The sequence below is a fragment of the Phocoena phocoena genome, chromosome 2 (genome assembly GCF_963924675.1).
Source record: "Phocoena phocoena chromosome 2, mPhoPho1.1, whole genome shotgun sequence".
In the NCBI taxonomy this organism is placed as follows: Eukaryota; Metazoa; Chordata; class Mammalia; order Artiodactyla; family Phocoenidae; genus Phocoena; species Phocoena phocoena.
Window position 1 is genome coordinate 99,350,679 of NC_089220.1, and position 22,916 is coordinate 99,373,594.

The following is a 22,916-nucleotide window of genomic DNA, read 5'->3' on the forward strand; positions in this document are numbered from 1 at the left end:
TAGGCAAGATGAGCATTAATTTTCAAGTCTGTAAAACAGTGATAAAATGCCCATAATATTTTAGTGAGGATTAAAATAAATTTATAAAAGGTATCTATAATAGGTATTATTATTACATAAATATTATTTTGAAATATATACTTGCTTAAAGTCAGATTTTGGCAAAAGAGTTTATAATTCAAATTCTATCAACAAGTATAGAATCTTTTATTTGAAAAAGCAAGGTATCTTAAGAAATTTAGGAAATATTCTGCCTGGTGACCTCCACTAACTTAAGAGGTATACCACAAGAGCAAGGTTCCTAGATTTTATGTGAGCATCAGACTTGACCACAAATTACTGAAGACAATGTTCCACCAGCACTGACTTTCGTCAGGGTCTAAGTGCAGAAAAATGTAGACACTATTCCTTCCTGAGCCATCAAGATGTAACTGAAGTTAGAAAATATTTCTGATTAACTGTGATACTAGAGAGAAAGGAATCAATCTAAGCAGAATAGGTCAGAAATAAAAGCTTTCCCTAGGTTGGACTTGGAAAAAAATGTATAACTTTCCATTTGTCTTCCGTTATTAAAAAAAATACCTGAAACAATATTCTATATTTCAGAAAACTGAGTTAATTTTTAGTGCTTCAGCTTGTCTGCTCAGGACATCCACCTCCAAACTGTCAAAACATACTAGATGAATTGCAGAGAACCAGGTAGAATTTTCAATGTCTTATTACTAGAACTTGAAAACCTTCAAGCAGATGGTAAGGAAAAACGTTCCCACTATTTACTGGCATAGAATACAGTTATAAGGTAGTCTGAGTGGAGAGATCTGCTCCGGTTTTTAGGGAACAACCTGAATCAGGTTTACCCCACAATTTCTCAAACATTACTAAAAAAGGTTTTCCTTGTTTGAAATAAATTTCTTTGCAGTGATGTGTTTCTTGTTATGAGACTTTGCTCTCAGGTGTTATTCAGGTTTGTTTGTTTTTATTTTACAAGGTCACAAAACTGGGGAAGGGTTGATGGTTATAAAGATGGTAACAAGTAAGGACTTAACTGAGGAGCTTTCATGCAAATCCTTAACGGATCATTATCTTTATTTCCAAAAGAAGCAGAAACTCTCCTGTTGAGATGTATAGACACCTTTCAAGGAACTAGTCAGGTTGACAGTGACGGAGTCTTGATGGAAGATGACCAACCAGGGTGTCACATTCATGATTACTTCTTTAAATTTTACTTTTCAAACTAGTATCAGAAAAAGGTTTTAAAAGAATTTTTAATTTAAATTTGTATTTAGAACAGTTAGCTTAAAATCCAGAAACTTAAATTCTCCAGTTTGACAGTTTCTTCAGTTAAGTTACCAGGTAAGGAGAGAAAATATAAACAATGACAGGATAATCAGACTTGAATTTGTTTTTTAATTTTGTAAACTTCAGAAACAAAACAAAACGTGAAAAAAATTCTAATTATTTCTTCCCCGACAAGAGACACTGATTCTGATTCCAGAGCACAGTTACTAAAAGGCCTCTTTCTTCACCAGCATCACTGACAGAAGGACTTGAATGGGAAAGTAGAACCTTATTCTATAGCCTTTTAAAAAATTTATGGAAACAATGAACATACCTGATATTACATTCTCTCAGGCCCCAGCAGTTGTGAAAGCTGTCCTTCCACAGGATTGAATAAGGAAGATAGAGAAAAAGGTCAAGGTATAAGGATTCTATTTTTCAATTTGTTTTGCTTAGAATTCTTAATTTTCAGTTTCCTAACTTGCTATGAGAACCATGTGGTCATTTTTTATAAATGTGCCCTAAAATATACTCTTTGATTTTTTTTTTTAGGGCTTAACGAAAAAGGAAGCTAAATCCCTCAAACTGAAATAATGAATAACATGGTAGCAAGTACCACAGCTACGTAAATGCCCAGATGACTAAAAACCAAATGCAATGCTGAGACAAGGGCATATTGCTAGGGTTCAAATAGGCAGAGGGTACATAAACCTATAGATTTGAGTCCCTTTGAAACAGGATTCAAATGAGAGACATCTCTAGGGAGAATACTTCTTCCCATAGTTAAATGCTACAAAAAGTGAGCATCACGGAATGATCATGTAATCTTTCTCTGGGTCATTTAGGTGAGGCAAAGGTTATTATCAATGTTTCTGTATGCTGTTTGAAAAGATCCTAGGGTTCTACTACTGGCTGAGGATAAGGCTGAGGGCACTAGCAAGAAGGATAAGGTTTAGGTCTTTCTAGTCACTGTGTTTAAAGTTTTTTTGTTTGTTTGTTTTTGTTTTTATAGCATGGAAAGAAAGGATAGTCCCTGGGAGCCCAGCTACTAATATGTTTCCGAAAAACTGGATTTGTTCTAATTGATTCTTCAAGATCACAAAGCTACAGCCTCAACTAAGGTGTAGGCCACAGAGGAAAAGTTAGTTCTTTAATTCCTGTCTCTGCTCCTAGTAACCTTTCCTTCTTTCCCCCTTAGTTTATTTTTCTGTAAGTCTGAAAATAACTTAAAATGAAAAACTAGAATACTATAAGAATTCATTTGTTTTCTATCAAAACGCATTATTGTGTATTATATCATTCTTTGAATATAAAGGTACTAATGAAAATTGGACTTATTTCAGGTAAATGGGTGACAGATTGCCATCTTGGTCTATCCTATTCCTCTTAGTGGCAATAAAATGAATTTGAAAGCTAGCTGACAATGGTAAAGGCATTCTTTACAATTACGAAAGAGAAAAGTAACCAGAACTCATGATTTGGGCCTTAGCGGCAATTTCGTCCACTTGAATTCCTAACAGGAGAAAACCCAAAAAACCGAAAACATTGTAACTATATTATCCTCCCATACTGAGGGATAAAATAACTCATGTACTTGATGTAAATAAAAAGGAATAAAGGGTTCAAATTCCTCTGAATGGATGGCATGGCCTTATACAGATGATTTCTTTTTGTGATACTCAAAAAACAAAGCAAAAGCAGCTATTTAAATCCAGCCCCTCTGTCAGCAAGCACCATGCCCCAACCCCTGCCAGGACAGGTAAAATCTACACAAAAGTAGCTCTCTTGAAAGTTACTCATTTCCTCTCCACCAAGGAGAGGTTGAAAGGAAAAAGTCAGATTCTAAGCTAGGTCTTTACTAAAAGTAACCCCAGTGCTACATCACATGATAAACCCTATCTTCTATTCTAACAACGAGCCTTTTTCAAGTCTGATGTATTTTAATTAGATAGTCCAAACAAAATTTTTAGTTTCAATCAATACTGGGTCAGGAAATTGACCTTGGTCATCATTTAGTATTCATTATAGCAAGGATTTGAGGTGAGAAAGCATGCTTTCCTCCATAAAGGAGGAAAGGGAGGAAAGAAGTCTTTTCAAATTGTATACACCTCATACATGCCCCCTCAGTAACATATATCTCTGGAGGGCAGGAGAGGAGGTGTGCCTTTTGTGAAAAATTCTCCCTTGCGCAAGTTACTCGAATGTATTTCTGGGAGTGTGTCATCTGTCTTAGAAAGTCCCACTCTAATAACATTAGTCTGGTTCTCAGGAAGCAGATATCCTACACCCTGCTTCACATATCTTTTACTTCTCATCCAACCACTTCAGCAGTAGGCACATTAAAAGAATTGGTTTCTAACTTAAAACATTAACTATGGGACAGATTTGAAAAGTTTAAAAAATTAAATGAGATTATATTCATTCATTCATTCATTGAGTATTGAGTGCCAACTATGCTTTAGACATGCATGACCTTACATTTTAGTACCAGGGAGACAGAGAATAAAATTTAAAAGTAGAACATCCGTTACATGATAATGATAAATGCTATAAAGAATAAGTATTGGTAACGGGTACAATTTAAACTAGAGTGGTCAGGGAAGGTTTCATTGGAAAGTATGAAGATAAAACGTTTTACACAGTAGCTAACCAATAGGAAAGCTTCTCAAAGATCTTTACCATTATCCTTTGTTCTACCCTACTTTTGCTTTCTACTGACTGACTGCTGTAATGGCCAGGCAGGGCAAGAACTGACAGTAAAGAGGCCACATTACTAAGAGACAAAAATGGAGGCTGCCTTCTCATTATCTGTCCTCATACATACTATTATGGCTCCTCCAATCCTGTGATGAATGGCTCTCAGGAAAATCTTGCCCCCAAAGGATCTAACACAGAGGTCACAAGCTCAAATGCCAGGTAGGTAATGCAAATGATTAAACTAGACTACAGGTAAGAAAAATATATATGTTTAGGAGTTAAATGCGTGGCAGGAAAATGCAAGAAAATTGGAAAATACACATCATGTAGAAATAAAGACTCATCAGTGTCCTAAGTTTTCAGAGAGGCCAGACACCTGATTTTTTTCTTTGAACTCTCCCAATTTTAAAATTTCAAATTTGAAACATGGCAACCAATTTGAAATTTAGAAAATGTTACCGTGGGCCAAAGGAAACACCTCTGTGGAATGGATCTAGTCTGTGGGTCTCCAGTTTAGCTCCTCAGGTCTACAGGGTTAAGGGTTGATTCCTTCCAGGGCCATAAGCACCAAGATGCTTGAGTTGCTGGACCAGGCCTGCTTGCTATCACCATCCAGTCCATAGCAACCATATGTTTTAAAATCCAGGATCTCTGGAATGTACAGTACGTCGATTTAGAGTAAGCTATATGAATAAGATGCTATAAGCCAAGATGAAATGAAACTGGGAAGGTTATACCCAGGGTAATATTCTCTACTGCAATGTTCCAGATATGACCCTGGTGAGAATGTAAGTAATGTTGAACCTCTACTTAGATATCCATGATAAATGAATAGACTTGCTACAGACAGATTGCTTGCCCTGCTCCTCCCACTGCCTGTTTTCTAACCAACTTATTACTGTGCTAAACAGGGTTTTTCAGATGGGGTAGTTAGTACCTCCATTGTGGTTCTCTTTCCAGGTTTTAGCATTTATAATGGACAACTCACGTGTGCCCAGAAAGTTGGTTCTTAGGATTCATCTAATAATAGACTTTGGTGTCCATTACAGAAGGAAAGTTTTTATAGAACATAGCTTAGACTGTTAATTATTGTTCATTTCCCCCAGGGAGGACAAACATTAGTCCAGCGTGGGTGGGAGGCGACAGCAGAGTACTGAAGGACTACTTAATCAGCATTCAGAACCTAACACACACTGACTATTGATTGATTCCCTACAATCTTAGCCTTTCAAGTTTTCTACCGTATTCCCTTGCAAGAGGACCCTATTGAGAGTTCTCCCCTGTAGGGAACCTGCCTCACTACAGAATAATCTGAATGATGGCATCTGTCACCAAATTTCAAGTTTCTCTAGCCCTCCAGAAGGAATAGGCATTCTGGCAACCTCACATCACTTTCAACTTCTCTCTCTTACTGGTAATCCTAGAAAGTCCTCCTTGGTTCAACTCGCATGAATATAACTCGCCCTCTCCCAGTATAGCAGACTTCGGTCAAGAAGTCTTTAGACTCATCTGTGCAAGGAAATCATTAGACATGTTCAATTTCTGCCCAGTTGAGTTTACTTGGCCTTCTCGGTGCAGAGCATAGAATGCTCTGTAAAGCACATGCTTTATTAGGCCATGTTAACTCGCCAACACTGCATTTATTAAACTTAGAAGTAACTAGCAATACATAAGAGTCCTCTCTTAGAATACTCGTCAGTAGAGAGCCGTAGAAGTAAGGCAGTATACTCTTCCTAAGACATTTAAAATATGGACTTAAATGGATCTAAAATACAGTTGACCCTTGAGCAATATGGGGGTTAGGGGTGTCTACCATCCTTGTGGTTGAAAATTCGAGTATAACTTCACTGTTGGCCCTCCATACCACAGTTGCATTTGGGGACTCAACCAACCACAGATCCTGTACTACCATATTTAGCAAAAGAAATCTGCATATAAGGGACCCAAGCAGTTCAAAACTGTGTTGTTCAAGGGTCAACTGTACTTAGCCTCCCTTATTCCTCCTTTTAAGCCTTTTATCTCTCCAGCTGATGGGAAAAAAAGTAAACAAAGATTGTCTACTCTTATCTCTATAATCTTACTAGGATTGCTGTTGAATTGCCCAGTCCATGAGACAGAAATAGTTTTCTTCTTGCTTTCAACTGATTTCCTGATAAGCGAAATGTTATTTGTTTGAATATTTACATTAGCTTTTCCTAATGGGAACCAAAATATATGGTCATTTTTCCCCCTCTCTTGTTAGTTCTAGTAACTCCAACACAACTAATCAATATAGGGGACCTCAACATTAGAACTGGTGAAAGATTGCTTCCTGGTAGCATACACACCTAATATACAGTAATATAAACAGGAAGTTCTCAATATCCTGATAGTTCTGGATGGCACACGGAAAATAATTTCTCTCTCTAGTGCAGAAAGTTACCCTATCAGTTTTATCAATCACTTCCCAAATAGTGTGTCTTCTCATGAACATCAGTTTCATGAGAAGTTTTATGAGGGGAAGTCTTGTATATATTGAATATTTGTTAGAATTCATAATACACAGCAGCATATTAATAACAGCTCTTGACACATCCTTTAATCCAGGGTTCATGAAACATATTTGACTTTTGGAACCTTTTTTGCATATTAACATCCTATGGAATTATTCTTCCAAGGACCATATTTTGGGAAATTAACTATTATTTCCCATCCTTCTGTGGTTGAGCCTCACCAAACCAGGCCTTTTCTCCATCAAACATTCAGAATTATTTCTCTCACATTTTAGGCCTCGCTATAGCTTTCAGGTAGTCCAACTTTCATTCAACTAAAATAAGGGGCCTAGATAATATGGAATGAGCAGCTTTCAAACTCTGCTGAGGTCTAGCTAATCCTAGGGGGTTGGAAGTATCAATGGTAAGATTTTTGCCTTGACTATTAAGCTGGTTATGAAAAATATAATTGGATCAGCTTTACAAATATATAATGATATTATAGATCTAAAATTGTTACAACTCATGAGAAATTTAGTTTAAGTCATGCTGATTACTATTAAAATTAAGTAAAAATCAATTGTTTTATTGCAAAAGCATTAAAATATTAACAAAAAACTCTGTTCACAATTATGCTTCTGCAAATATTTTCCATTTGTCTTTACTGATAAGCAGGCAAAATACTAGGCTTTAAAAATAGCACAGATACAATTTTCTATTTTTCACTTCTAGCGTATTTCACAGCACCATAGTCTTCACAATTGTAATCAATTTAAATAGTTGAAATCATTTTAGCAATTTTGTTTTAATAAGCATATTATGTTTTTAAAATGGCATTCAAGCAACCTGCTTGCAAAACAAGAGACTGAATTTAGAATTACTGACTACTAAAATTCAGTAAGATAATGAGGACAGCTTTACATTTTTTCTTTTCAGATTTATTTTCAAAGTGGATAACTACTTTCAGGAACATTTCTTAATTATAGGAAGATGAAGAAGTAGAATTCTTAAAAATTCATATATAATAACCTAATATTTCAGACACTTTAAAAATGTTATGTATATCACAGTTTTTTAAAAGCCTGGGCTCTGGAGTCAGACTATCTGGATTAAAAGCCTAATTTTATCAATTAGCAAGTTTTATGACCTTGAGTAAGTTACTTAACCTGTCTGAGCCTGTTTCTTCATTTGTAAAATGAGGACAACAGATTAACCTCATAGGCAAATTATGAGGGCTGAATGATAAAGTATGTAAAGCACTTGTCTGGCACGTGATAATAAATATTCAATAAATGTTAATAACAACAACACGTATAAAGAAACTCTGGGGATATTATGTGCATGTTATACATTCTTTTTGATAATTATTGTTTGTGGATAATCATTCAGCAAATATTCACTGAGTGTCTTCCACGTACTAGACACTGTGCTAAGCACTGAGGATACCAAGACCGTAAGACACAGTCCTTACTACCAAAAGCTTATTCTTGGGGAAGAAAACCAATTAATCTGGGGATTAGCATACTATATGGTAAGAGCTTTAACAGGGGTATAAAGCTTTTTATAAGGTGCATGACAGCAGGGGACCTTAACATGAGAAGGTATGGCAGACAGGCTGGACTCAGACGTATATTGCTAACCACCTTCTTTTTGGTCTTCTTCTGGTAGGTATAGAGGCTAGAAAACAAAAAACTACATATCCTAGTTTCCGTTGCAGCTCGAGGCCCCCAGGTGACATTACCCTGGAGGTGGAAGTTCCTGAAGTGGGTTTTTGAAACAGAAGTCCTGTACTGGAAACAAAGACAGAGCTTCCCTAGAAGAAAGCCCTTTGACCCTTCCTCCCTTCTTCCTGCCTTAGCATTTGGACAGAAGACATGGAAGTGCAGCAGCCATCAATGACATGACAGGATAAAAGATGACACAGCAAAAAACAAAGGGCCTAGGATTCCAGTGGCATTACTGAGTTAACTGCACCACTCTTGGATGTCTAACTTTGGACTTATTAGATGACACAAACTCTTATTCCTTTAAGCCACCAATAGTTGGGGTTTTCTCTTATCTACAACTGAATGCATTCCTAATAGATAAAAAGCATTCCGAAAAGGGTTTTTGGGCCAAGTCCAAAAGGACTAGGAGTTATCCAAGTGAAGAAATCTGAGAAGGGTACAGGTGGCAGAGGAAACAGCACCTACAAAGGCCTGAAGGGGGAGGGAGCATAGAGTGTTGATACTGGCAGCTGTTCTACAATATGTACCTTCTGGCTTCCAGGCAGCTTTAGCCAGGTGATTCCCAACTTCTCTGTCTTCCACTGTCTATGTTTGAGGGATTCAATATTCTCCCCTCATTGGTTCCATATGGTAAGCATTCATTCTTAAATGGTAAGTTTTGTGATGATGAACATAAAATGTTATCCCTGACTAACATTTAGACTTCTAGAAACATAAATTTGTGGCAATAAAGTCAATTAGATCCACATTAACAATTCACACATACAACACCTTCAACTGAAGCTGTCATGTGTGCTTACGATGTACCAGGCACTGTATTTATACTGCAAGCATACTTCCTTTTATTGAGCTTCCTTTTATCACACTTTGCAAATATTGTGTTTTTTACAATTTGAAGGTTTGTGGCATCCCTGCGTTGAGCAAATCTATCAGCACCATTTTCCCAATCTTATTTGCTCACTTTGCGTCTCTGAGTCACATTTTGGTCATTCTCACAGTATTTCAAAGTTTTCCATCATTATTATTATATCTGTTATGGTAATCTGTGATCAGTGATCTTTGATATTACTACTAAGACTTGCTAAAGGCTCAGATGAGGGTTAGCATTGTTTAGCAATGAAGTATCTTTCAATTAAGGTATGTACAATTTTTTTTAGACATAATGCTATCACACACTTAAAAGACTACAGTATAGTATAAAAATAACTTCTTTTTAAAACTTTTTATTTTATATTGGAGTATAGCTGATTAACAACGCTGTGATAGCTTCAGGTGCACAGCAAAATGACTCAGACATACATATACATAAAGATAACTTTTATATGCATTGGGAAACCAAAAAATTTGTGTAACTCGTTTTACTGCAATATTCACTTTACTGCAGTGGACTGGAACTAAACCCTCAGCATCTCTGAGGTATGCCTGTAACAAGTACAGTTGTTATTTCCTTTAATATTCACAGTAACTCAGTGGCTTAGGTACTATTATTATCACCTTTAAAAATATAACTAAAAAACTAAAATAGGTTAAAATTGTCCAAAATCAGACAATAATGGCAATAATGGTAGGGGCAAAGATTCAAATTCAGGACTGTGTCATTCTATAGCCTCAGCTCTGAGCCATTCTGTTATGCTGCCAGTTTCTCTTAGTTTCTGAACTATTTATCCCACTTTACTTGCTTAAATCCTTCCTGAATCTATGCAATAAATTTTCACTTCCCCATCTGTACTCTGGGGATGAGTGGGAGTGGTTTCGGCTGGTTCTCTCTTAACAGGTTAGTGTAGGAGGAAGGGAAATACCTAAGCTGAGAAGAACAGGGGAAAAGAGGAGAATGCCAGGAAAAAAAAAAAAGTTCTTTCCCTCTAAAGGAATGAGACCAGTTTCTGTTCTTACGGGCAAACTGTGAAGTAATTCCAACAAATAAATTCAAATGTTTTATCAAGTATATGGTCTCTAAACAGGTCTCAACTGAAGGTGGTAACACTTCTTTACATTTTAAATTGCAATATGTTTAATAATTGAGTCGTTAGATTATACTCATTCATACATTTAACAAATATTTATTGATCATCCTCATGTGCCTCTGGGCATATTCCAATATGTTCCTACACTCAAGAAGCCAAGAACAAATCAAAATGCTGGTTATGACTATCATAGAGGTGACGACGTAAAACAAATAAAGGTAAGCACAGGACATTAGGGGACAGAAAATGTATCAGACTCAGACCTGATAAATCACACATGGTTTTCCGAGGGGTGATATCTAAGATGAATCTTAAAATATAACTAGATAGAGGGGAAAAAAAAATGGGATAGTCTAGACCACAGTTTCTCAACTTTAACACTACTGACAATTTTGGGCTGATAAAGTGATGTCCTGTGTTTTACAGGATGTTTAAACAGCATACTTGTCCTCTACCCACTCAACTGGTAGCAAAACAAAAATGTCTCCAGATACTGTCAAATGTTTCCTGGGGAGCAAAACTGCCTCCAGTTGAGAACCACTGTCTAGATATGCACTATCCAAAAAGGTTGCCACTAGCCACTTGTGGCTATTTAACTTAAAATTAAATTAATAAAATTAACAGTTCAGTTTCTCAGTCACACTAGCCACATTTCAAGTGCTTAATACATAGCTACGTGTGTCTACTGGCTACCATACTGAATAGTGCATATACAGAACATTTCTACCACCACAGAATGTTCTAATGGCTACTGCTGCTCTAGACTGAGAGAGTATATATTCTCTTTTCTTACTCCACAAATGTTCATTACAGCTTGCTGACAGCCTGTGGAGGGAGTAGAGAAAGATGACATTAAATAAGAAAAGTAAAGCCTGAGTATGAAGAAGGGTCTTCAGTGCCTTAAAGATAGAACAATGGGGAACCAGCAAAAGGTCTTAAGCAAGGGTGCAAAATACACAGATTCACATTTCATAAAGATGATTGTAATGATATGTGAAGAATGGAATAAAAGTGGAGAGACGAGAAGCAGAAAACTAGCTGCAGTATTTCCAACACGTACAATGATCTGGATTAATGTAGTAGCTGTAGGGACAGACAAAAATGGAACAATTATGAAGACAGAAGTGATAGGACTTGGTGACTGACTAGATGTGAGGCAGGTGAGAAAGAGGATGAAAACAAGAAGGACCACCAGGCTTTTAGGTTGGATGAGTGAGGATATTCACTAAGGCAATATGGTAGAAAGAATAATGGCCCTCCAAGATGTTCATGTCCTAATCCTTGAATCCCTGGAACCTGTTAATCTGTTTCCTTACATGGTAAAAGGGACTTTCCAGATGTGATTAAATCAAGGACCTTGAGGTGGGGAGAGCAACCTGCATTATCTAGTAGGCCTAATGTAATCACAACTGTCCTAGTAAGAGGGAAGTTGAGGGAGATTTGACTACAAAAAAGAGATGTGTCAGCGTGATACAGTGTAAGAAAGACTTGAGCAGCCATTGCTCGCTTTGAAGATGCAGCCACTAAAAGCTGTAAAAAAAAGGCAAGGAAACAGATTCTCCCCTAGAGCCTCCAAAAGGAACACAGCTCTCTTGACACCTTCATTTTATCTAGGTGAGACCTGTGTCAGACTGCTGACCTGCAGAACTAAAAGATAATAAATGTGTGTTGTTTTAAGCCACTAAATTTATGATAATATGTTACAGCAGCAATAAGAAACAAATAGAAATATGTTCAGAATTTGGGGTGTGATACAGTGAGATTGGTTCTGGAAAAGCTGAGTCTGAAGTGCCTATGTGACATCTTAGTAAAACTGGTCAATTGATAACAGTTTGGCTGTATGGGTCCAGAGCTTAAACTGGGGATGTATAATTATGAATCATCAGTATACTGAGATTAATTGAAACCATCAAAATAGATGAGATCACCATGGGCAAATATAGACAGAGTACAGAGGACTTAGGTTGAGGAACAGAGGCCCTTGAAGAAACTGGGAAGGAACAGCCTAAGGTGTAACAGGAAAACCAGGATAGTGTGGCATCTAATGAATTAAAAGAATGAGAATGAACTAAACAAGGGAGGGTAAAAGGATGGTCAACAGAGTCAACCGAAAAAGGGTTGTCAAGTTAGGAACTGAGACTGTCCATTATATTTAGCAATGAGAGGTCATGGTATCCTTGATAAACACAAGTTTCAAAGGAGGAGACTGAATTCAATCAACACTTTGACTAAGCCTTGACTTTCTTCTTTCAAAAGAAAGAAGACAGGGTGGTAGCTAAAGAAGGGTTGTGTGTTTCAGGAAGGATTGTTTTTTAGATGGAAAAAAATTAAGCACTGAACTCTTAATGGGAAAAGGTCAGTAGAAAATGAGAGCATAAAAGAACAGGAGGAAGAGAATAAATGAATTCAGAGACAGGAAGAGATGGTATCCAGGGCCTAGAAGGAGGAGATCAACCTTCAGATAGGCAGAAAGATATTTCTTCTGTTGGGAGGAAGGGAAGGAAGACATGGTACAGAAGTGAGGAACTACTGAGTTGGGAATACGAAGTGGTTTTAATTTTGTGGGATACCTACACTGCATCTTCCTACTTCCTCAGAGAAGTAGGAGGTGAGATCATCTGCTGACAACAGAAGTGACTTTAGGAACTTTAGCTAAAGAAGCTTAAGTTAAAAAGAGCACATTTGTTGTCCATTTTCTGAAAACAGAGTTGTATATTCTACTGTCATTGGATGGAATGTTCTTAGCGAAAAAAATAAATGAGATGATTCTGTCTGAAGGCAACTTTTGAACTGTGGTATAGGGAGTAGGAACCCAAGCAGTTCAGTTTCTGAGATCAGTGTCTGAGAAGGCAAAGTACCAAAAGGAAGGAAGACACAGAAATATCTTCAAAATCTATACAAATCCCTACATAGATTTGGAATCTACTGCTGAGTATTAAACTATATATGGGTAGAGAAAAACTCCATGAGGCTGGGAAAAGAACTACCGGGGAACTGTAACTGAATGTGACATGTTCAAATTCCAGTCAGACAGCACTGAGATCTCAGTCAACACCCAAGGAATGCAGTACAGACACTAGAGTGGTAACATTCTAGTGTAAAAGCTGAACTCTAAAGTCTAGCTATTCTAGACTTGCCACAACAGAGCTTAAACACAGCCTCAAAAGGATCAAACTAATCTGCAAGTAGTTTAGCCGCCAGCCAAAGAAAACTGCAATACATTTTAAAGAAAGAGAACAAAATCTAGACATTCTAAATAAATACTAAACTAAAAATTACTAGATGTCGAAAGAAGCAGAAAAACGTGATCCCATAATTGCAACAAAAACTCAGTAAATAAAAAGATACTTAGAGATAATATAACTAGCAAACAAGGACTTTAAAATAGCTATTATAAACATGCCCAAGGATAAAACAAGGAAAGAAACGGAGGATATATATATATAAAAAAATAACCAAGTGAAATTTCTAGAACTTAAAAAATGCAAGGTCTAAAATGGGTAATTCACTGAATAGAATTATAGCAGATTAGACACTTTAAGAAGATTAAGGAATGTGATAATAATAATAATAAAGAAATATAAAGTATCCAAAATGAAGCAAAAAGAGAAAAAAATAAACATAGCCTTAGTGTCCTGTGGAAAATTACTAAGGAATGCAATGCAGGCATAGTTTGAATCCCAAGATGGAAGGGGGCAAAGAAGAGTATGTGAATGGCTGGAAATTTTTGAAAGTTGATGAAAAATCATAAGCCCACAGGTTTGAGGAAGCTCAGTAAACCACAAGCAGGACAAAAACAAAGAAAACCATACTAAGGTTATAAAATTGCTAAAAACCACTAATAAATAATCTTAAAGGAAGCCAGAGGAAAAAACAACACATTACACACAGGAAAACAAGTTAAGAATGACAACAAACTTCTCAATGGAGTCTATGCAAACCACAAGAAAACGGACCTACATTGCAAAAATGCTGAAAGAAAAAATATCTAGAATTCTATACCCAGTGAAAATACCCTTTGTAAATGAAGGGAAATTAAAGACCTTTTTCAGATAAGCTAAAACTGGGAGAATTAATCAACAGGAGACTTACACTACAAGAAGATAAATAGCAAAATGGTATACATACATTCAACCAATCACAAGACAAAACTTGTCAAACTGGTTAAGAGACAAGCATATGATGTCAACAACAACAACAACAAAACACTTTAACTACGAAGACTCAGATTGTTTAGAAGCAAAAGGACGAAAAAAGATATGCCACACAAACACTAATTATAAGAACGATGGAGGGGCTATGGTGATATCAGACAAAGCAGACTTGAAAGCAACAAATGATACCAGAGTTAAAAATAGAAATATCATAATAAAAGAATCAATTCATGAAGAATACATAAAAATCCTAAAAACTTATGCTCCTATTAGCAGCTTCAATACATGAAGCAAAACCTGACAAGATCAGAGAAAAAAAATTCACAATCACAAATATGAGATTTTAGGCATCCCTCTCAATAAGTGAAATAAGTAAAAAAAAAAATCAGTAAGGATAAATATGTCTTGAAAAACAATAACCAACTGATATATACATCAGTTTATATATCTATATATAAATATATATAGAGAGAGAGAGCACGCAGTCCATCCAATAACACTAGAATATACATTCTTTTCAAGTACACATGAAACATTCATGAAGATATACCATAAACAAGATTCAATAAACACTCAACTATTTGGAAACTGATCAGCCTATATCTAAGTGTTCCATGGGTACAGGAATAAATCAGAATGGAAAATAGACAAAAAATTTAATTGAAAGATAATGAAAACACAACATAATTTATGGAACGTAGCTAAACCAATGCTTAGAGGATAATTTGCAGCATTAAATGCTTACAATGAAAAGAAAAAAAAGTTTAAAATTTCCTTCCTATTTACAAAGTAACAAAATTATTTAATATAATTAATTTTATTTATAAAATTTTTAAAACTCTAGCTAAATTGATCAAGAAAAAAGAAGACACAAATGGCCATTATCAGAAATTAAAGGAAACTGCTACAAATCCTACAGATAGGAAAGGATGATAAGGGAATATTATGAACATTACACTAACAAATTCACTAACATAGGAAACATGAACAAATTCCTTGAAAGACACAAACACCAAAACTGCGTGAAGAAAAAATTTAAGAATTTAATAACCTTATAATAATTAAAGAAACTGATTTCATAACTAAAACCTTTTCCACAGATAGTTTCACTAGTGACCTCTACCATAAACATTTAAAGAAGAGGGAATTCCCTGGCAGTCCAGTGGTTAGGACGTTGCGCTCTCACTGCCGAGGGTCCAGGTGAGGGCCTGGGTTCAATCCCTGGTCGGGGAACTAAGATCTCACAAGCCGTGCAGTGTGGCCAAAAGAAAAAAACAACCAAACATTTAAAGAAGAAATAATATTAATTTTAAATAAATCCCTTCAAAAAATAAAGGAAAAACACTTCCAAACTCATTTCATGAGCCAACATTACCCAGAGAGCAAAAACAAAAAGACATTATAAGAAAACAGCAGATCAAAAGTCCTGATTAACACAGACAATAGTCTTTAAAAAAAATAGCAAATCCAATGTAGCAATATATAATAGTATAACACAACATACGGAAATATATGCACCGTATGGAGTTTACCAGGGGAATGCAAAGATGGTTGATTTTGGAAAATCCCTCAGTGTAATTCACCTTTTTAACAGAATCATGTAGAAGTACCATGTGATTATTTCAGTAAGTGCAGAAAAATCATTTGATAAAATCCAACATGTATTTTTGATAAAAATCCTCTCAGCAAAATAGGAACAGAAGGGAACATGTTCAACTTGAAAAGATCCCAGTAGACTTTTCTGTTGAAAGGAATTGACAAGGTTATTCTGAAATTTGTATGGAAATGCCAAAACCAATTTGAATTATCACACTTCCTGATGTCAAGACTTTTGACAAAGCTACTGTAAACAAGACAGTGTGGTGATGTCATAGAGAAAGAGACAGTAATTGATGGAAAAAAGAGACTCTAGCCAAAGACCCACGCATAATGGTTTTTGATACAGGAAGTGACTGGGGAAGGGTAGACTTTTCAATAAGTGATGCTGGAACAACTGGATATCTATCCATACGGTAAAAAATAAACACTGAAGTTCACCTTATACCAAACAGAAAATTTAAATCAAAATGGTTCACAGACCTAACAGAAAAAGCTAAAACTATAAAACTTCTTGAAGAAAACATGATAAAATCTATGTGAGAAAGCTGAGCTATCTAGAACAAATGGAATGAATAGCCAGCAAATCCTCCCCTCAAAATAACTCTAAAATGATGAAAAATTGTCAAAAAGAATGATTTTAGGGCTTTGGAAACTGATGAAAGGCAACAAACTGAGAAGTCTTTGGTCATTAAAAACTGCTGAACTTCAGGTATTAACTGTGAGAGTCTGTTTTACTCTTGCTTGGGGCTTCTCCCATGACCTATCCCACGTGGATGAGGCTGACTGTGTGTAAACATAAAAAGGAAACCATGATGAAAAGGAATGAAATAATAGGCAATCTTAATAAAAACAGAGAAACTAGAACACAGGGAAAAATAATCAGAAAAAAAGAAACAAAGCCCCAGCGACTAGAGTGATAAAATCAATAATTTCAACAGCAGTGTAATGGCAGCTTTCTATGGAGAGGGGAATCCAAGGGACAGAAAAAGTATTTGAAGAAATAATGGCTGTAAACTTCCCAAATCAAAGTAATCTACAGATGTAAACTCAGCAAATCCAAAGTAGGATAAACACAAAGTGATCCACACCTACATATATAGTCACACTGTTGAAAGCAAGAGTAGGTGGGTGAGTGAACAAACAGGGAATGAATTTATCAATGAATCTTGATAGCAATAAGAGAAAAACAACTCATCATGTACCAGAAAACAACATGATTAACGACCGACTTCTCATCAGAAACAATGAAGGCCAAAGGAGGAAAAAACTATCCTTCAAAACTGAAAGTAAAATAAAGACATTCACAGATAAATACTGATCAAGAGAATTCATTATGAGCAAACCTGCCTTGTAAGAAATACTAAAGGAAATCCTTTAGACCAAAAGAAATTATCCTTAATTCCTCTTTGTTTCTCCCTTCACATTCAATACGTCAGCAAGCAAGGCCTACTGGCTTTATATCGAAAATATGCCTTGAATTCATCTATTTTTTCCCCATCTTCCACTGTCATCATCTGAGCAAGAGCCTTATATTCTCACTTGGACTTTTCGAAGAGCCTAACTGGCTTTCCTGCTTCTACTCTCATCCCCCTACAAGTCCATTTTCCAACAACAGCTAAGGTATTAAAAAACAAAAACAAAAAAAAAACAAAAACAAAAAACAAACAAAAAAACTAGATCATACTATTTTCTTAAGAGCACTATTAAATCTATTTTAACAGACTGAATTTCTTGAGGGCAAGGCAACATGTCCTTTTAATGTTGTATCCCTTATACCTAGCATGGGCTCAATAATTATTTTTGAAGTAAATGCAAGAGCATCAGTTTCTTATTTGTAAAAGGGAAGTAACAAGATTATCTGCTTCAGAGGGTTACTGTGGAAAAAAAAAAGATAATAAAGGTAAGTTAAAAAAAGGGGAAAACATCCCCACAAAGTCCTCTTTCTTAACTATTAGGTTAGAAAGGCATAGGAGAACTGATCAAGTTACCTGTTCTCCTATGAAGTACTGTTATCTACTCACCTACCTAGAAACTAACAATAATATCATAAGCTAATAAGATCCCATACTATTTCAGCACCATACACTACAGACACTTACTCCCTAACAAAAAAATGTTAGCTTATAGTGAAGACCTGAACCTGAATAAGAAAGTTCTGATATCACAAATATAGAAAGAGGACTAACTACAGTGACATTTTGGGGAATCTAACAGTGCAGAATCACTGAATATTCTAGAGCCTAGGGAACATTCCATTAATATACACTTCCATGAAAGAAGTCAGTACTATTCCAGTAGTCTCAGTAGCTGCATACTTCTTCCCTCATATGTTTAAGAGAAGATCTAAGGAACTAAAAACACAATCTAAATTTAAACTATTTTTGTGGCTTTAACGCCTGAAGGCCAGCAATCCAAACATAAAAAGTATATTATAGCAACAAAAACCAACCCATAAAGTATTTTAAAAAGCTATCATTTAAACAAATTCTTATAGTCTGCAAGTCAAACCTGAATGTAAACTATTATTGTGGCTTTAATTCCTGAAGTCTAGCAACGCAAATACAAAAAATACACTATCACAACAAAACTTAACCCATCAAACATCTTGAATTTTTTCTTTAACAAATCCTTTAAGAGTTATTAGAAAAGAAAAATAAACATTCACTTTATTAAATGCTGAAGTGATCTTTAGTAAAAGCCAGTAAGTTTCAAAAACATGCAATTATTACTGATGAGATATAGCAAAGTATCTAGACAGCACATAGCCCTAGGGTTGTAATTAAATGTCAAATTTTATTCACTTAAATTGAGTTATACTTAAAATAAATATTTACTCAAAAATGTATTTTATATAGTGGGAAAAGCCTTATAACAAAAGAACTTTAAGATTAGTTATTTTACTTACCAAAATGCAGTCCACTTTAGATTGTATAGTTTTGCTAAAAGAAAAAGAAAGTTAAGTTAATAAGACTGATAAATGTTCAAAGCATTTTCAAACAGACATGGTAATTTGTTATCTGTACTATGAAAAAAATAAGCAAAAGCTCTTAAGATTAGGCATCATACCCTAAAACTGCATGTTTCACAAAGCAAAACAAAAGTCTGCTTCCCACTCATTGTACTAAATTCAATCCTAAAGCATGATCAGAATATTTTCTGAGTTCACTGCTACAGTCACCCTATTGCTGATATGCTCTATCTTTGTAAAAGATGTTTTTGAACAAAGTTTGTTTCTAGTGATACATAAAAGTGCAGATGTATTATTACACGTAGAAATAGAACACAGAGTTTACAATGAATTATGATTTTTACTCTATGCCTGCCACTCTGGACAATGATTTATTTAGCATTTAAAAGCCATAATGGTGTAACATTATCTGTATTTCTAAAGACTTATTACAAAGTAGATTCTCTCGAGGACTTCCCTGGCAGTCCAGTGGTTAAGACTCCTCGTTTCCACTGCAGGGGACGCAGGTTCCATCCCTGGTTGCGGAACTAAGAGGCTGCATGCCGCGTGGCATGGTCAAAAAATTAAAAAAAGAAAAGTAGATTCTCTTCCCCTCCTCTCTTTCCCCCCCTCTCTCATGTACACACGCACACACGCGCACACACACACACACACACACACACACACACACAGAATCCATAGACATAAAAGTAATAATAAAGATTAGCTAATATGGTAATAAGTTGGAAAGAAAGACTGTATTTAGAAATAAATAACACAAAAAGCCACTATATAAAAATTTAACTGAACTACTGAATATAATTGAACAATTAATATATAATACAAATGAAGCTGGTATAAAATAACTGAACTATAATTTGGATTTTAACATATCGAAGTGCAAATGCAATGAAATCATGCAAAAGTTCAAAGACAGTTTATATACTATCTTGAATAGATGTTACAAACCAAATTATTTTCCATAAAAGGTTCTAGAGCCAAATAAATGAAAAAAAAAAGTGGTTATTTACCTTTGTATATAGCTATACAGTTAATCTATAGAGTAAGTAAAAATAAGTATTTAAATCACAATTCAGTTAATTCAATCAGTAACCTCAAAACTTTACACCTGTACTTGAATTTCAAATTTCATTATTTAAAGAACAAAGTATGACTGGATTAAGCTCAACTGCAAAATTCACAACGACTAAAAGGAAAAAGTAAATGACACCTCTAGGTAAGAGGAACTGAAATCCCCTCCTTACCATCCCACAGAAAATCTTTAGAAGTTTAAAATCTTTGGAGATTGTGTGTATAGCTTCTCACTCATTAGCAGCTAAAGTGTGCTGTTTTTCCCTCTTCTTAATAACTCCCACAGTTTCCCTGAGATAAGAAGGTAATCTACAGATTAAGAATTGATGCTAAAAAGTAATATATCAAAAATACAACCGGGACTTCCCTGGTGGTCCAGTGGTTAAGAATCTGCCTTCCAACGCAGGGGACTCGGGTTCGATCCCTGGTCGGGGAACTAAGATCTCACATGTCACGGGGCAACTAAGCCCATGTGCAACTACTGAGCCTGCATGCCCCAACTAGATAGAAGCCCGCATGCCACAACTAGAGAAAAGACTGAGCCCACGTGCCACAACTAGAGAGAAGTCTGAGTGCTACAACTAGAAAGAAGCCCACACGTCGATCCCGCGTGCGGCAACTAAGACCCGACACAGCCAAAAAAAAAAAAACCAAAACAACCATTTCTCACCACCTTGGTCTAAACCATTATCATTTCTTTTCAAAACTGTTATAATAACCTTCTATCTGGTCTCCCTGCTTCTATCTTTACATCCCCACCACCTACCTTGTGGGCTATTCTCAACCAAGTAGCCAGAGTGATACCATCCACCACATTAGTCCTATGCTCCAAGGTCCTTATCACGGCCAACAAAGTTCTGTATGATCCAGCCCTCTGCTATTTTTCTAATCTCATCTCATATTAGTCTACTCCTCATTCATTCAGCTCCTGCCACGCTGTCCTCCATGCTGCTTCTCAAGGCAGGAGTAGGGCCTTGCACTGGCTTTTTCGGGCAGCATCTAAGAATCTTCTCCCATATAACTTATCTGTTCACTTTCCTCATGACTTTGCTCAATATTATCTTTCACAGACACTTCTTCCCTGACTACTTCCTCATGTAAAATACTCTCCATCACGCTCTATCCCTCTTATCCTGTTTTAAATTTCATTACTGCACTTACCACCATTTAATATTTTTATTAATTTATTTGTTTACTGGCTATCTTCCTTGTCTAGAATTTAAACTCTATGACAGCAGGATTCATCTGTTTTGCTCACTGCTGCATTACCATTTGGCATATGTTAGATGTTCAATAAAATCTGTTGAATAAATGAATGACAAAGACATTTAGTCCCCCATATAAAGACAACTCTTTGGGACCACTTAAGAAAGCATTTTCAGAGAAATTAATATGAACTTGAAAATGTGATTATTTTAAAAACAATAGATCTAAATACATTCCCCTTCTACGAGAAACTGACTGCTCTACAGCATATGTAAAGAGGATGACTGTGACTTCCTATCACAAACAAACAAGTTGGTAAATCTCTGAAAAGAATATGTAAAAGACAGCCTTTTAAAGAATAAACTCATAAAGTAAAATGGGAACACATCTAAATCTAGCCCTTCATACTTAACACAAACATGATAGAGGGATATAGAAGACATTTAAGTCCCCTTTGTTCTTCTGTCCAGTCTCACACCCTCCCCTACCTTCCCAAACACAACCATCATTAATCTGATGTATAACCTTCCCAGGTGGTATTTCAATACGTGTATTAGATCTACAAGCAACATACACTATTGATCCATGAAGCTTTTAAGTGATTATATAAATGCCATTACATTATATACATTCTGCAAATGTCCTTTTCACTCAACCCTGTTTTTGAGATCTTTCCATGTTGACACACTTAGATGAAGTCCATTTATTTCAACTGCTCAAAGTATTCCACTGAATGAACGTATCAAATTTATTCATCCATTCCTCTATTGAAAGCCAATTATGTACTTTTCAGTTTTTCTACAAACGATGCTGCAATAACGTCTTTGTACATGTCTCCTGGTATACACAATCAAAAATTTCTCTGTTATAAGTCTAAAAGTTGATTTTCTAGGATTCATGGATGTATCTTTTCAGTTTTATTATGTATTACAGAATTCCTTTCGCAAGCACTTGTATACATTCATACTTCCATCAGCAGTATATGTAGTCCCTATTTTCCTGTCAACTTCCGCGAAAAAAAATGTATATACATATGCCATTTATATATGATACATATATTACGCTGACATATATTAAAAACTTACTATTCTAATGGGTATGAAAAACTCTTTGTCATTATCCCAATTACTAGCATTGTTGTATACCTTTTCAACTGCTTTTTGACCACATGGGTTCTCCTCCATAAACTGTTGGTTCTTGGCTTTTGCCCATTTTTAAGTGGAGTTGATGATTTCTTACTAAATTGTAGTAGTTCTTAATATATTCTGGATACTAATCTTTTGCTTGTTACATATACTTAAGCTTGTTAGTGGTACATTTTAATAACTTACTAAAGTTTAAGTTTTTGACTTAGTAAAATTTATTAATTTTTTTCCTTTATGACCTGTGTTTTTTGTCATAAGAAATCCTATCTAGCTAAGGTTTTAAAGACATTCTATATTTCATTCTAAAATTTTTGAAGGTAGCTTTTTTGTTTTTGATCTTTATTTTAATCAGAATTTATTCTTGTTTGGTATTTGGCAAACCAATTGTTCTCTATTTTATTATGTCAAGTTTACATATATGTTTGAATCTGTTTCCAGCTTTTTTTCAGTTTTATTATTAATCTACTTGTCTATACTTAAGCCAACACCACACTTTGAATTTGTATGATACTCCTCAACCATTTTCGGAACAGCCTTGAGAATTCTTGGACCTCTCATTTCCAGGTGAGCTTTTTGTTTTTCCAACTCAACAAAAGTCCTAAGAGTTTTATTGAACTGCACTGATATTATAGATTG

General features: G+C 35.5%; 1 protein-coding gene across 1 annotated transcript in view; it reads right to left on the reverse strand.

Annotated features, from left to right (window-relative positions):
- RFX7 (regulatory factor X7) overlaps window positions 1-22,916 on the reverse strand; it is a 147,675-nt gene that overhangs the window by 75,135 nt on the left and 49,624 nt on the right. The window contains exon 2 of the mRNA XM_065872360.1: window positions 18,796-18,829. Within this exon, the coding sequence (XP_065728432.1) occupies window positions 18,796-18,829 (34 nt within the window). The remainder of the gene's footprint in view (window positions 1-18,795; window positions 18,830-22,916) is intronic.